The sequence below is a fragment of the Nannobrachium achirus genome, assembly GCF_963921795.1.
Source record: "Nannobrachium achirus genome assembly, chromosome: 19".
Taxonomy (NCBI): domain Eukaryota; kingdom Metazoa; phylum Chordata; class Actinopteri; order Myctophiformes; family Myctophidae; genus Nannobrachium; species Nannobrachium achirus.
Genome location: NC_137826.1, coordinates 41,557,879 through 41,573,248, shown reverse-complemented (window position 1 = coordinate 41,573,248; position 15,370 = coordinate 41,557,879). Strand labels below are relative to the sequence as shown.

At 44.1% G+C, this 15,370-nt stretch overlaps 2 protein-coding genes across 2 annotated transcripts in view; both read left to right on the top strand.

The window, feature by feature from the left end:
* The window catches only part of hspa4a (heat shock protein 4a), a 460,486-nt gene that overhangs the window by 190,116 nt on the left and 255,000 nt on the right, over positions 1–15,370 (top strand). The window lies entirely within an intron of this gene.
* Positions 1–15,370, top strand: part of LOC308304070 (actin-binding LIM protein 3-like) — a gene marked incomplete at both ends in the record, with an annotated part of 116,840 nt that overhangs the window by 15,549 nt on the left and 85,921 nt on the right. Inside the window, one exon of the mRNA XM_080748629.1 lies at positions 323–490. Within this exon, the coding sequence (XP_080604755.1) occupies positions 323–490 (168 nt within the window). The remainder of the gene's footprint in view (positions 1–322; positions 491–15,370) is intronic.

Sequence of the window (15,370 nt, the reverse complement as noted above, 5' to 3'; positions counted from 1 at the left end):
TGAAATTTGAAAGATGGCATTAAAACTAATTATTCTCTTAACTATATTCTGTACTGGTGGTTTAATGGGTAACCGGCAATCAAGGCTGATATTTTAGCATACTGTATTTTCATGTGAAAATCTAAAGATATTGTCATGTTTTAATGTTTAAAGGACCACAGCTTATCACTAATCTCTTCTCTTCTCTTCTGTTCTCTTCTCTTCTCTTCTCTTCTCTTCTCTTCTCTTCTCTTCTCTTCTCTTCTCTTCTCTTCTCTTCTCTTCTCTTCTCTTCTCTTCTCTTCTCTTCTCCCCTCCCCTCCCCTCCCCTCCCCTCCTCCAGCCCTGCAGTACCAGTCCAGTGTGTATGGGGGCAGCACCAACAGTCCCAGCCCCGTCAGCGCACGCAGGAGTTCCTCCATCGTGTGTGAGCGCTGCAGGGAGGCGTGCCGCGGAGAGGTGGTGCGTGTCAAGAACACACACTTCCACGTGCACTGCTTCACCTGCCAAGGTAAGACATGCATGTTTGAGTGTGTGCGCACACACACGCACGCACGCGCACACACACACACACACACACACACACACACACACACACTGTCACTGCAATAGTGACTCCTACAGGTTGGTCAGGGCACCTGTTCAATGGGGTTTGGAACTTTGAGAAAAGCATGAAACCTCTCTCTGTCAGGTGAAAAAATTAAGATGTGATGGTTTATTGTGCTCGCACTGGTCTCAGACACAGACTCCTCTGCAGTGCACTGAACTCTCCCTCTCCAAAAGCTATTGAATATGATGGAATATGATTAAGGATTATTGTGATTAAGGTAAGCTCACATTTCATATCAGACACACCATAGAAGTTTGAAAAAAAAGAAAATGAATCACTATTTAATTTTAAAAATAAATCGATTTGAATCGTGAGCTTTGAATCGTGAGCTTTGAATTGCGATTCGAATCGATTTTTTCATGAATCGTGGCGTGCCTAGTTAGCAGTGACAAGGGACTAGAACACACAGGGAATCTGGAATTGGCATAATAATGACAAAAATTGGGAGAAAAACTGAAAGAAAAGGAAAATGATTGTCTCCCCAAAAACGAACGTAGCTGTAATCCGCCTTATGTGTGTTGCAGTGTTGATGAGATCTGTTGTGCACTGCACAGCAATTGGGAGGCGAGGCAGCAGATCTGACCAGCACAACAACAGGGAATGCACAAAACAAATAAGTCAGCTTTCTAGTAGTGGGAGGGAGATGGGAGTTGGCAGAGAGGCACCTTTTGTGAAGCCTCATTGTATTTAGTCACACACAATGTACCAAAGTCTTGGTTCTCTTGCTCTCTCTCTCTCTCTCTCTCTCTCTCTCTCTCTCTCTGTCTTCCCCTCCTCTCTTTCTCTCTCTCTTTCCCTCTCTTTTTCCATCTCTCCCTCTCTTTCTGTGAGCAAAAATTTCATAGTAGATGTACTGTATGTGTGCGATGCGCATTGCGTGTGCATTAACATGCGGGTGCTGGTCAGGGACGTGCAGAGAATTTTTAGAGAGGCGGGGGCTGACATTTCTAAAAGGGCCTTCTGGTGGAAATATCAAAAATAGCTGAACCTCCAAGCTCACAACACGTCACGCTGCGACGCGTTGTGAGCTTGGAGGTCAGCTATTTTCGGCGTGTGACAACCACACTGAACTAAGCATAAATGAAATCAAAACTGGAGATGTGGTGTAACCGTATGGATTCATTCACAGAGAGGGCAAATCGTAATATTTCAACATAAGATGCAGCATCCAAGTTCGGGAGAGTTTGAACAAGGCAATTCTCTTGAATGCCGCGTTCAGGTATGGCATAGAAAGAGGGGCATTTGTCATTTCTTTCACCATAGCAAAAACTGCATTCATGGTCTGGAAACCTTTTACAGGCAGATAAAAGGGCAGGGGCTCAAGCCCCCTTTGATGTCTATGTGTGCCCATGCCCCAGTAGTGAGCAGGTGGGGCAGCAGAATACACACAGACAGACACAGGTCTGAAGTCAGCAGCTAGCAGCTAGCCGTCAGCAGCTTTGTGTAGGTGAACAGCAATGTAGCCTCCTTTTTACGCAGACCTCTATGCCACTAAAGCCTGCATAGGTGTAAAGGTGTGTTTCCCAATCAATTTGCAAGCAGGCTTGTGAATGCTCCTGAATTTCTCCTGGTCTCCTGGATTTTGACCCCATCTCCTGGGAATCTCCTGGATTGGCAAATCTCCTGGATTTCTCCTGGATTTTGTATCAAACTCCCAAAATTCACCAGAACACAGGAAATGACATCTACTATGTTAACATTTTTCTGGGGGAGGACCCCCAGACCCCCCGCTTTATGGGTGGGGTCAATGCATGCAAGAAAGATCATACAGATATTCACTTAAGTAATGACTTAAAGATGAGAAGTCATTATTAAAGATGTCCTTTGCTTCAGTCATCAAATCTGTACACCTACATTTGGCATTTTAAGGCTGAAATTGGACCCATGCTAGTAAAGCAAGCCTGATAAAAGTATCAAACATGCACAAAATTCACCAGAACACAGGAAAATATATCTATTAATACGTTTTGGGGAGAGGACCCACAGACCCCGGTTGGGGAATTCTGCGCACCCCCCAAAAAATAAATCTCCTGGATTCTGACAGTCCAATGTTGACAACCCTGATTTGCAAGGGATATTTGGAACTATCACAGTAGTCATTCACAGGAATGGCCATGGATTGGTACGGTATACACATCCTGCAAACTGAGGTGTCTTGAGGTGTGCACATTTTGACCTGAGAGAGACGGAAGAGAGGAAAGGTCATTGGGGGGTCACTCAAATAGTTAGGGCTCATCGTCCTCCAGGGAGCACGAGTGCACTAATCAAGATTTATGGCAATCTGTCCGTTTGATGTTTGAGATATTGTGCATGCAGTTTGATGACATTTTGGCAAAGGCCATTGGGTCACAGAAATCAGCAGGGGCCATTCTCTGGGGAGCGTGAAGGTGCACGGCACATTCCAGGACAATCCAATCTGGTTTGTGTGAGCCCAAAGGACATCAGTGGAGAACAATCAACTCCCAGCACATAGGCCTCTCTATCTATGTTTCCCTTCCACTCATTATCCCCTACAACCCCCCCTCTCTCTTTCTATCTGTGTGTCTGTGTGTGTATGTCTGTTCCAAGCTGTGAATTTGTGGGAGTTAGTACAATGGCTCTCTGTTTGGTAAACAATGTGGTCTCCTGTTGGAGTGACCATTAGAAACTGGAGAGTCTTGTGTTTTGGAGCTTGCCGGAGAGCAGAAGAGATGGGACATGAGAGGATGGGTTAGGAGAGGAGAGGGGAGGTGGTGGGACTCGGGAGAGAGGGGAGGATTGGAGAGGAGCAGAGCAGAGGAGAGGAGAGGGGAGGAGAGGGGAGGTGAGGGCAGAGAAGAGAAGAGAAGAGGAGAAATGAGAGAAGAGAAGAGTGGATAAAGGAAGCTGAGAAGCTGAAGGGAGGGCAGTTTAAAGATAAATGGTTAGAGGAGAGAGAGTGTCTTCTAGAGAAGAATGGAGAGTGCAGTGAAATAGATAGGCTGAGGAAGAGAGGAAGATGGATGGGAAGAGACTGTAGTGTGTGTGTGTGTGTGTGTGTGTGTGTGTGTGTGTGTGTGTGTGTGTGTGTGTGTGTGTGTGTGTGTGTGTGTGTGTGTGTGTGTGTGTGTGTGTGTGTGTGTGTGTGTGTGTGTGTGTGTGTGTGTGTGTGTGTGTGTGTGTGTGTGTGCTTGCGTGCGCGCGTGCGTGTGTGGGTGTACGTGGAACTTTTACGGTTCGGAACCAACTCCTGTTCTCGGTGGAAAAGCTCACCTCTGGACTGGTTCATCCCATAGGCGGGAGAAAGAACCAGAACTGGTTCTTTGCCGGTGGAAAAGGCCCTTATGTGTGTGTGAGAAAGTCCTCCACGTGGACACAGTCAGCTCGGTGGAAATTCAGTTTTGTTGCAAGTAAAAATCCCAAAGCACCAACAGCAGAAGAAAAGACGTGTCTCTTCCGTCTGCTCTCCTCTCTGCACAAAGAGCCACGGGAAGCGTCAGGGCATTTCCATCGCACGCGTCCCACATTGATGATGTATATCGACGAGGACGGACACAGTGTCAGTCAGGGTGGCAGACAGACGTGTGCTGGATGGACAGATCGATAGTCTCAGTGATACCTCCCCCGGGCCCCGCTGTCTCATCCTGTCTTCCTCCGTCTCATCCCCCTCTTTGCAGTCAGTCCTCTGCTTCTCTTTCTGCTCACATATTGTAGTAATGCATTTCCCTTCTTCCTCCTCCTCCTCCTCCTATTCTTTGATCTCTCCCTGAGCTCCCATCTATCCTTTGTTCTCCCACTTCCAGCGTCACGCCGTCCTCCTCTCACCTCTGCTCGTCTCTTATTAGTCTGTCCTGTCCTGTCCTGTCCTGTCCTGTCCTGTCCTGTCCTGTCCTGTCCTGTCCTGTCCTGTCCTGTCCTGTCCTGTCCTGTCCTGTCCTGTCCTGTCCTGTCTAGGGATGTAGCCCTAAACAAGGGTAGCTCGATAACCCGATAACAGATTTATTGAGTACCCAGTATCAATAAGCTTTGGGCTTATCAAGCCTGTTATCGAGCAAGCGGCCCATGATGTCATGTTTACAGTAAACAATCAAGACAAGAGGCGATCAAGAAATTATTACAGTACTATCCATAATATAAAGCCATTTAAGACTTATTGAACACTAATGAATGATTGTTTTAACGATATTTAATGATACAGGACAGGTATTTGTTACTTTTGTCAATCGTCGTCTTCGATAGATGGTGGTCAGCCACAAACTCACAGTTGCAACAACTGGCCAATAAAAAAAAAATACCAGTTATGTTCAGAATTTGTCGTCTCATATCTTTCCACAAAATATTAGAAAACGCTCAATAGTGGGCTCGATAATAGCCCGGCTCAATAAGCAGAATTGATAAGGTGCTCATTATCAATAAAAATTAACGAGCTCCATCCCTGTCCTGTGTCCTCTGCTGTCCTCTGCTGTCCTCTGCTGTCCTCTGCTGTCCTGTGTCTCAGCTGTCCTCTCCTCTCCTCTAAAGGCATCTTGTCATCGGCAGTCAGTAAGGACATGGGAGTGTAACCTCAGCCTACTGGATATGACTATGACTAACTATGACCGGTGCGAGGTTTCAGTCTACACTGGATCTCATATGGGGAGGCAACGATGATAAAACCAGTTAGCTGAGCTGGACACACAAGGCCAATATTAATCCCTCTCAATGCCTAGAATAGGGCGGTGATTTTACCTTCGAAGAAACCTCCAGTTTTGTTTTGGTTTATTTTATCTCCATTTGGTTTATTTTATCTCCATTCTACCCTGCAAAACCCTCAGTGTTACTGTTACTTTATGCCTGAGAGTATAAAATGGAACAAATTACAGACTGGTAAGGATCCAATTGGTTCCTATTACTACCAATAATTTACAGATGTGCGATTTCAAAACTCCTGCCATTGGCAAGAGAGTAGATTTCCAGTCGATTGGCAGAACATTTAGCTTGTAGATCAGCTATTTTTGCTATTTTCATGACATTCTCTGACATCAAAGTTTAAATCTAGCTATGGAGGTGGATTCTGCCTTTCCAATGGGAATGGAGTGATTTCTTGTCATTTGCGAGTTTTTGCAAAAATACGCTCCATTCTCCATAAAAATTAGAAAGGCAAAACAGGGAAAGAAACCTGTGAAAATAGCAGTAAATACCCGAAGAGGGAGTTGAGAACCACTCACAAACTTTCTCTACTTCTTCCTCTCTCTCTCTCTCTCTCTCTCTCTCTCTCTCTCTCTCTCTCTCTCTCTCTCTCTACTTTATCACCACACTGACTGGCTGTCACTGCTGCTGTGCTTTCCAAACACTGACACCTGCAAACTATGACTAAATACGTTCCAGTGCCAATATCACACATCGTTCTACTTGCCTCTTCTTCCGGTGTCTGACTGAGGCCCAGTGTGGGTTCAAGGTGGCGTCAGTGTGCTGCTGGTACACAGCAGAGATGGGATTTATGGCTCTTTGAAGTGAGCCGGATCTATGTGATCCGTTCCTTTCAAAGAGACGTTCAAAAGACTGGCTCATTTGACTTACTTGAGCTATTTTCAAATTATTTTTCTAAATTTTTTTATTCAGCGGAAAACTTGTGAAATGGGACATTCTGCATAATGAGTACTTGTACTATTGGTACTTTAAGTACATTTTGATACCAATACACTTCTACTTGAGACAGAGTATTTCTACATTGCAGTATCGATACTTTTACATAAGTAAAGAAAGTTTGTACTTTTCCCACCACTGTTCATTAGAAAGGAACGGCTCCCTACTGCGAACCGGATCCCATCGTTCATTTCGAAGAGCCGTTCAAAAGACTCGATTCGTTCGCGAACGTCCCACCTCTAGTACACAGCCTGCTGGGAGGGAACAGTGAGCAGTCAGTGCTTTGCAGTATTAGTGTACACACACACACACACACACACACACACACACACACACACACACACACACACACACACACACACACACACACACACACACACACACACACACACACACACACATTCACTCATCCAGAGTCTCAGACGGTCACGGACGATTCGTCTGTTTCTTCCAAGGACAAAACTCTGGAGGGATAACTACTACCGCCGTAGTGCTACAATAATACACTGACTGACAGCCACAGGCAACTGCACCGACTCACTTTATGAGTGAGTGTATGTGCGTGTGACGTGTGTGCATGCATGTGACGGAGGGAGGGAGGGAGAGAAAGACAGATAGTGACAGAGAGAGAGAGAAAAGAGAGAGGCATGGCCCTATTTTCGCCAGTGCTTTCCCCTTATTATGCCTAAACTTCTTTGCCTATACTTCAAATAGATAGATACCTTTATTATCCCAAGGGGGAAATTCAGTCACCCAGAGTCACACAGCAGTTAAGGTTACAAGTTACAGGACAGTAAGAAAAAGAAATAGATGATCTACATCGACACGTTGTGAGGTTGTAGATCGGCTATTAAACTATTTAAAATGTTTGTCAAAATAGTAAAAAAAAAAGGAGAAATCTCGCTTTTTCGATGGCACATCATTTCGACTAAGGGTTGGGGTTAAGTTTTAGGTTTAGGTATAGGTTTAGGCATAGTTTTACTGAGGCTAGGGTTAGGGTTTGGGTTAGGTTTAGGCATAGTGGTTAACATTCACCAGGTTAGCATTCACCAGCGTTGGCAGGTTAGCATTTCACCAGGTTAACATTCACCCGCGTTGAAAAGATGTGCCGTAGAACAGATGCTATGTCGATATGATGACACGCTCCCAAAAAAAGGGAAAAGACGTTTAGGGATAAGGGGTAAGGCACGGATGAAAATAGGGCCAGCAGTGTGCAATGTGCATACGTTTGTATATTCCGTATGTGGACAGCGTACGTGTGTGTGCCTGGGTGGTGGGTGCATGCGAGCTTGTCTGCGTGCGTGAGTGCATGCTGGGCCAGTGCAATGGTGCATGGGGATGTTCAGTGAGTGTCAGTTCATGTGTTTGTGCAATGTGCATGGTGGTGTGCATGCATGTTTTGTGCGTATCAAAAGAGATAAATCAAACACGATGAGCCAGTCTTTGTGTACAGAAGAGCCTCCAGGAACTGTGTTCCGTCCTTTTCTAAATCCATTTCTCCATGTCTGTCTCTCCGTTCATCCCCTTGTGTCTCTGCTCATGCTAGTGGGAGGAAAACACTGGCAAACCCTAAGCCAGTGTCAAGTCATTATATGTACTGTCTCTCTGCCAGTTACAGTAGGCATGTGTATGTGCGAGTGCGAATGTGTGTGTGTGTGTGTGTGTGTGTGTGTGTGTGTGTGTGTGTGTGTGTGTGTGTGTGTGTGTGTGTGTGTGTGTGTGTGTGTGTGTGTGTGAGTGAGTGAGTGAGTGAGTGAGTGAGTGAGTGAGTGAGTGAGTGAGTGAGTGAGTGAGTGAGTGAGTGAGTGAGTGTGTGTGTGTAATGTGTGTAGGCCTGCCTTCTCATAACTTTGCTGTTTATTTGTTTGTTTGTTTATTTGTTAGGATTAGCTGTGCCCTAAAGCACATGCTGTCTTCCTGGGTCTGTGTGAGGAGGAACATAAGGGCAGGATATCTTTCAGCCTCTCCTCCGCGTCATCAGTGCCCATACCCTAGGTGGGGTTGGCAAAAGGGCCTTCCTTTCTGAAGAATCAGGGTTGGTTGGGCTAACAGTAAGGCTCAGAATCAAGGTTGGGCTAACAGTAAGGGTTAGAATCAGGGTTGGGCTAACAGTTAGGGTTAGAATCAGGGTTGGGCTAACGGTAGGGATTAGACGTGGGCTGAGGTTTAAGGAATACAGTGTATTATGTAGGCATTGTGCTCACTGTGCACTTGTCTGTCTGTACCGTCATATGTAGACATTCTGCATGTCTTCCCTCCAGTGCAGCTGCCTAATAGCCTAGAGCAGTCTCTTTAATTACACCACGCTCCCAGAAACACAAAAAAAGAAAAGTCCAGCTGAACCCCGTCCACCAGCTGAGTCGAACAGAAGGAAGGCAAGATAACAGAGACACACAGAGAGAGAGAGAGAGAGAGAGAGGGAGAGAGAGGGGAGAAGAAGAGTTAGGCGAGGCAGAGTGACTGAGGAAGGAAGCAAAAGATAATAGAGAAACAAGCGTGGCACGGCTGTTTGAGGGAGAACAGGGAACAGAGAGAGGAATGTAATAAGAATTATAGTAGTAACAGCGTGGTGCTGCGTCAGACAGCATAAGAGAGAGATAGAGGATGGTGGAGGTGGTGGGGAGGTGGAAGGAGATAGAAGGACAGAACTGAAGGAGAGATGGGAAAAGAGGGGGACAAAGAGAAAGACAGGAAGATGGAACGGAGGAGGGGTTGAGGGAGACGGGGAGGGAGAGAGAGAGAGAGGTAGCAAGTCATTTAAGTCTGTGGAATTCTATTCAGTCATTTTTCATGTACTATTAACTTTAACTCCACTCACCTCCTCTGGCTCAATTATTCCAGTTTAATGGGGAGGAGATTTTTCATAGGAGGTGACAAATTTGACTAACCTCCGTTTCTCAACGACCGCTTCTGCAATAAATACGTATGTACCGTGTACACAAACACGCGCGCGCGCACACACACACACACACACACACACACACACACACACACACACACACACACACACACACACACACACACACACACACACACACACACACACACACACACACACACACACACACACCAAACCAGAATAGTCTTTCCTGTTACGCTAATTGTATTACATTTATATCTATTGTGGCGAAAGAATAACAAGGCAACAATCCATTTGCAGCTGTTTTGCTGTTCTCTCTGGCACTAAATGCTAATTCGCACCGCCTGAATGCACTCATTACTTTCAAACCCTGCTGCCTTTTGCACAGCCGGATAATCGTCAGAGATAGAAAACCAAACTATATACTTTATATAACTCTTCCGGGCTGGACAGGGCCAGAGCACACAAGGCATCGCAGACTTGCACAATGTGCTTTATTCTACAACTTATTGCAAGCTTGGCATAACTGTGATTCAGAGTTTCCATTCTCTACCAGCACTAGAACGATTTGTGAAGCCAGAGCTCAACTCAACTCAACTCAAACTTTATTTATAAAGCACATTTACATTTACATACAATTACCAAGGTCGAACAAAGTGCTGTACAAGGTCAAACAGAAAACTAACAAACAAGAACAGGAGAAAAGATCTAAAACAAGAAAATCTGCGTCGCCCGCTGGCCTACCGGTCCAGGCGCATACCACATAGGCTCTGATGCCTTGACAGCATGTTGCAGGTTCGAATCCCGATCCTGACGACCTTTGCTGCGTGTCGCTCCCCATCTCTCTCCCCATTTCCTGTCAGTCTACTGTCCTATCAATAAAGGCATAAAAGCAAAAAAAAAAAAAGAATCTAAAAGAATCAATCACATAAAACCGTTACATAACTGGAGTATAAAAAAGGGGCTAAAAACAGCATGTCAAAAAGTATACAGCCAGGGTTTTTCACAAATCACACTATGATTCCTTTCTGTCCTCTGCCTGTCAGAACATTCTGTGAGCCAGGTTTGGGCCTTGGCCAACTCACTGGTTGAGAACCGATGCTATAGAGCAGTGTTTCTCAAACTTTCAAATGTCAAGGTCTCCCCTTAACTCTGACAGACCTCCTCAAGGAACCCGCAGAGTCCATGGAATCCACTTTGAGAACCACTGCTATAGACTGTATATTAACATCTGCCAGAATGGGTCAAGCATGTCAGGGGTCACTACCCAGACTGCCCACTGTGCCCAGGGGTTGCAGGGTTCCCTTGCCGCTGTTTTTCTCTAGGAGAATGACTGTGCTGACCGACGCTGTGGGGAGGACATACAATGTAAAACTCATTTGAAGTTGTTTCAAATTACCACCGTGCTTTGACCACTCTGGTGCTTTGTCCTAATAGCAGTGGTAGGGCGAGTCTAAATGACACAGATGCTTTTCTGGTTTTAATGGGTTAAGTTATTTGTCATACCTGCCCTGTGCTACTTTTGTTTAGAAAACCCCAAAAAGGCAATCTGAAAGTTTCATTATTTTTTGTACAGCCAGTCAGCATTTCTGTCTTCTCCAACACAACAGCAGTGCAATCAACTCACATGAACTGCCATCAAACGGACCCTAATGTAGTAAATACCGCACCAGCAGAGGAAAAAATTGAGTTATAGGTTATTTGTCCTCCTCCTTTCATGTTTTTGTTCTTTTAGCTTAGATTGTTCTTTCTGCTCTTCTGATTCTTCCACTGCTCTCAATCTGTTTCATGGACATTTTGATGCTTTCATCTTCTAGTTGCTCTTGTTGTTACTACTACTATTGTGAAGCACTATTGTGGAACCTTGGCTGATGGTTTTCAAATGGTGCTGCATACCGTAAATGCAATCTTAGTTTTGGTTCTTAGACCACAGCCAACTACCAGCGGGTTGTGGCCCGAGAAGTGGGTTGTGACCAGGGGCGTCACAAGGGGTAGGAAAGTGGGACTGAGTTACTAGGGCCCAAGGTGTTGGAGGGGCCTTAATTATTTTATACTTTAACTATTGAAAAATAGCAGATATACAAGCTCTGCGAGCTTGTAGGTCTGCTATTTTTGAAAAGTCGTGAAAATGTGTGCAAATCTTTGAATATATGTATTTTTTAAGCGAACGTTTATTAACTCACATTTTGCTTCTGGGGGGGTCCCTGGAACTAAATATTTTGAGATGGGGGTCCGTGGCCAAATACATACCATTTTGGGGGTCCTGCACATGAAAAGGTTTGAGCTCCACTGACATCGAAACATAGGTTTTTTAAAAAAAACCTTAGAAGGATTTGAAATATTCAAAGATTTTCATGATTTTTCAAAAATAGCAGATCTACAAGCTCGCAGCGCGGCACTCGGTGAATACCCAGGGCCCAGAATTTGGTGCGACACCCCTGGTTGTGACAGACATTCTACCAGGGTCCTCTGTCATTTCCCTTGAGGAATGCCATTGACCTGCCAATGGAGATGACCTCACGACCCTTGACCCTTGTCCGACCGCACCTGTTGCACCTGTTGTGCTGCATTTAGCCTAACTATGTGTGTTGACTCAGCATATATTCCCATAAATCAAGCAGTGCTTCCTCATTCTGGATCAACATGTCAGCCACTGGCTCCAGTCAGTATTGGTGAAATGACTAATCAAATTAAATGTATCTACCTGTTATTAAATAATCAGTTTAGTCATGTATGATTTTAAACAAGGTTTTTCTGCCCAATCCAACTGCCATTCATCCATTATAAAATGTAATTAAAAACTTGAATATTTCATAAAAATATGAAACATTCTACCCTGGACAGACAGACACAGACCGTCAGATGGACAAACAACAGACAGACAGACAGACAGACAGACAGACAGACAGACAGACAGACAGACAGACAGACAGACAGACAGACAGACAGACAGACAGACAGACAGACAGACCAACAGACAGACAGACATTCATGATCTATTCCTAGATGGCTCCCCCTCCCCCCACAGAGCTATGCCATAAAAAAGGACTAACTAAACATGAAATGAAATATGGCTTAAACATTATATGTGTGGAGAATACTCTGAGAAGACAGTTTAGGGAAACTGGTCCCCTGGTCTGAAATATGAATATGCTGGAGTTGCTCTCCTGAGAGAAAGGGCCAGTCTGAGCAGCTCCAAGTCCTGCCTGCTCGTGGTCAGATTAAATAGCTTCTCACTTAGATGCTATTAAATGTGTGCTGTGGGTTGTAATGGATGGGGATTGTGTGTGTGTGTGTGTGTGTGTGTGTGTGTGTGTGTGTGTGTGTGCGTGTGCGTGTGCGTGTGTTTGTGCAGTGGTGGAAAACGTACTCAAATGTTTTACTTACCGGTAAGTAAAAGTATCAATACTGCAATGTAGATATACTCTCACTCTGTTACAAGTAAAAGTTTTTTTTTTTTTTGAAAATAGCAGATCTACAAGCTCACAACGCATCACAACACGTTGTGAGCTTGTAGATTGGCTAAAATAGGGCTAAAGTGGTTAATGTATGTTTTATAATTTTATAATTTATATCTGCAAAGTAACTAACTAAGATTTTCAAATATTTAGTGGAGTAAAAGTACATTATTTGGATCCGAGATGTAGGTGGAGTAGAAGTGAAAGTATTGGAAATTGGAAATACTCAAGTAAAGTACAAATACCTCAAAATTATACTTAAGTACAGTGATTAAGTAAATGTACCATTTACTTTACACACTGTGTGTGTGTGTGTGTGTCTGTGTGTGTGTGTCTGTGTGTGTGTGTCTGTGTGTGCGTGCGTGCGTGCGTGCGTGCGTGCGTGCGTGCGTGCGTGCGTGCGTGCGTGCGTGCGTGCGTGCGTGCGTGTTTGTGTTTGCTGTGCTTAGGGATTCTGTGTTGGTCTCTGAAAGAGTGAGACAGAGAAAAGGAACAGAGCGTTTAATGCTGCAATCCATAACCTTAATGTCCTACCTTGAACCCGGAGCTCCCATGTGACAGCCCAAACAGCAGCCCAGTCATCCCTGCTTGTCTGGGGGGAGATGTTGGGCCTGTGAGCTTCGGGCAGTACTATTTGTCAACCAGTAAGGTGTCCTGTACTCAACATCAGGGTCAACCGCTGCAATTGTGTTTTCATTTATTATTCGTTATTTTATCAACATACTCCATACACTACCATACACATAGTGTTAATCTTCACAGCAAATTATAGTTTAGTCTAAGTCTTTTGAATAACACACCATTTAGTTTTAGTCCCATTTTAGCTCTCTGAAATTATTTAGTCTAAAGGGCTTTGCACACTGGAGCGTTGCGTTTTTCTTTTTTTTTCTTTTTCGTTTGCTGCATGATTAAAACGCATTGGATTTGGTGTGCAATGTAGTGCGGAATCCTCACTGCGGATCCGAAAAGGAGTCAATGAGTTTTTACCGCATGCGAAAAGACGCACGAATCGAACTGGGTTCGATCGGGGGAAAAAAACGCACTGTCGCAGCCACTTATCGAACAGCAAATTGGGAGCAGGTTTTCTTTAAAAAAAATCAATCGTCAGTTTTTTCTGTGTGAAAAATCGCCTGTCTGCAAAGCCCTTTAGTCTTATTCTTAGTCAACAAAATGAACACTGCATACACACATTGGTTAAAAAAACAACGTGTTATTCATTAAAATAAGTAACGGATTTCAGCTTGAACTTGTCTGTCTGGGAATACACAGTACGATCCTAAGTTAGTATTAAACTCTGAATGTTTACAAATGGACCCACGCACAAATGAACCTTACTCCATTTGGTTTCATTTGTTCATCCTTGGATTTACAAATGGATCTTAGGATTTTACAGTGTATGTCATGTCATGTCATGTCATGTCTGGATGTATATGATATGCATGTGTGTTATTGCACACATGCATTATGCATGTGTGTGTTTGATTATGTGCATGTTTTGCTTGTTTGCACAGTGTTTGTGGGTGTATGTATGTGTGTGTGGGTGTGCATGTGCATGTGCATTAGTGCGCTAGCTTGCACGTGCACACCACACGCGCAGTCCCCTTTTAGTCTCACATCATTGTGAACAGCATTAGTTCCAGTCGGACAGAGAAAGGTCAGCCTGTGGATTTTAGAACAGCAGCTGTTTCACCACCAGAGACAGAGAACCACTGTTGATTTGGACAGCAAATTCAAGTCTTTTGAATAAAATTCATATTTTTAGTCATCTGAAAAGTTTTAGTCTAGTCTTATTCAACTAAATACCATAAGATTTTAGGCGACTAAATCTACAGTTGATTTAGTCAAATGAAATGTATTTTGGCCGGCCTTGATGGTGTAATACCTGATTTTACACTTGGTTGCGTTCTGAAAATAGGATCAAATAGGTCTAATTATCATCATTAAAGGAGTAGTTCACCCCCAAAATGACTTTTTTTCTATTGATTACTCATGCCATGGAGAGTATAGTTCAATAATATTTTTTGGTTTTTGTCACATTCCTAAGACAAAAATTTGATTCGAGTAAATTTACCCCCATTGATTCCGGATGGTGACCCGTTTCGAAACGGGTCACCATCCGGAACGAATGGGGGTAAATTTATTGTTATCACATTTTTGTCTTAGGAATGCGACAAAAAACTAAAAATATTATTGAACTCTACTCTCCATGGCATGAGTAATCAATAGAAAAAAAGTCATTTTGGGGGTGAACTACTCCTTTAAATATCAGGGGTCCAGTTAGCAAAAGAACAGAGGAAATCATGCTGAACAACAGTGACGTTGGACTGTTTTCGGTGTAGTGAGTCTCGGGAGCCACTGAAGTGGGTCCTTTAGAAATTGAACGGGTCCCCAATATAATGTGTTTTTTTGACAAATTGTAGTGTTTAACAGCCAATGTAGAGGTGCTCATGGTGGACTGAGCACAGGCTGAGGCAGGGAGGGGGGGCAGATTTTGTGAGCAGAAAATATACTTGCAATTGTTTGTTGGGCAGCAGTATAGGTTTCAGCTTCTTATTTGGTGGCATTTGAATTTACAGTGTAACACAATTATTGTATAACTAACATAACATGACTTCACAGAATCATGACCATCACACATCGGGTCTGTGTTGAAACGTATTTCCTTGTAGAAAAGTGCCACCCCAAGCATCTGTGCGAGATCTTGTGCACTGCAGGTAATAAATGCTATACTATGAGCTCAACACAGATTTGTTGATGACTCGGCCTGGGATTGAACCCCGGCCTCTCGGTCTCGGGACACTCTTATGGTGCATTCAAACCTGAAGAGATATATTTGTTTCTAGTCACTTCAATCGCTTCACTTTGGTCGTGCTGGTCAGC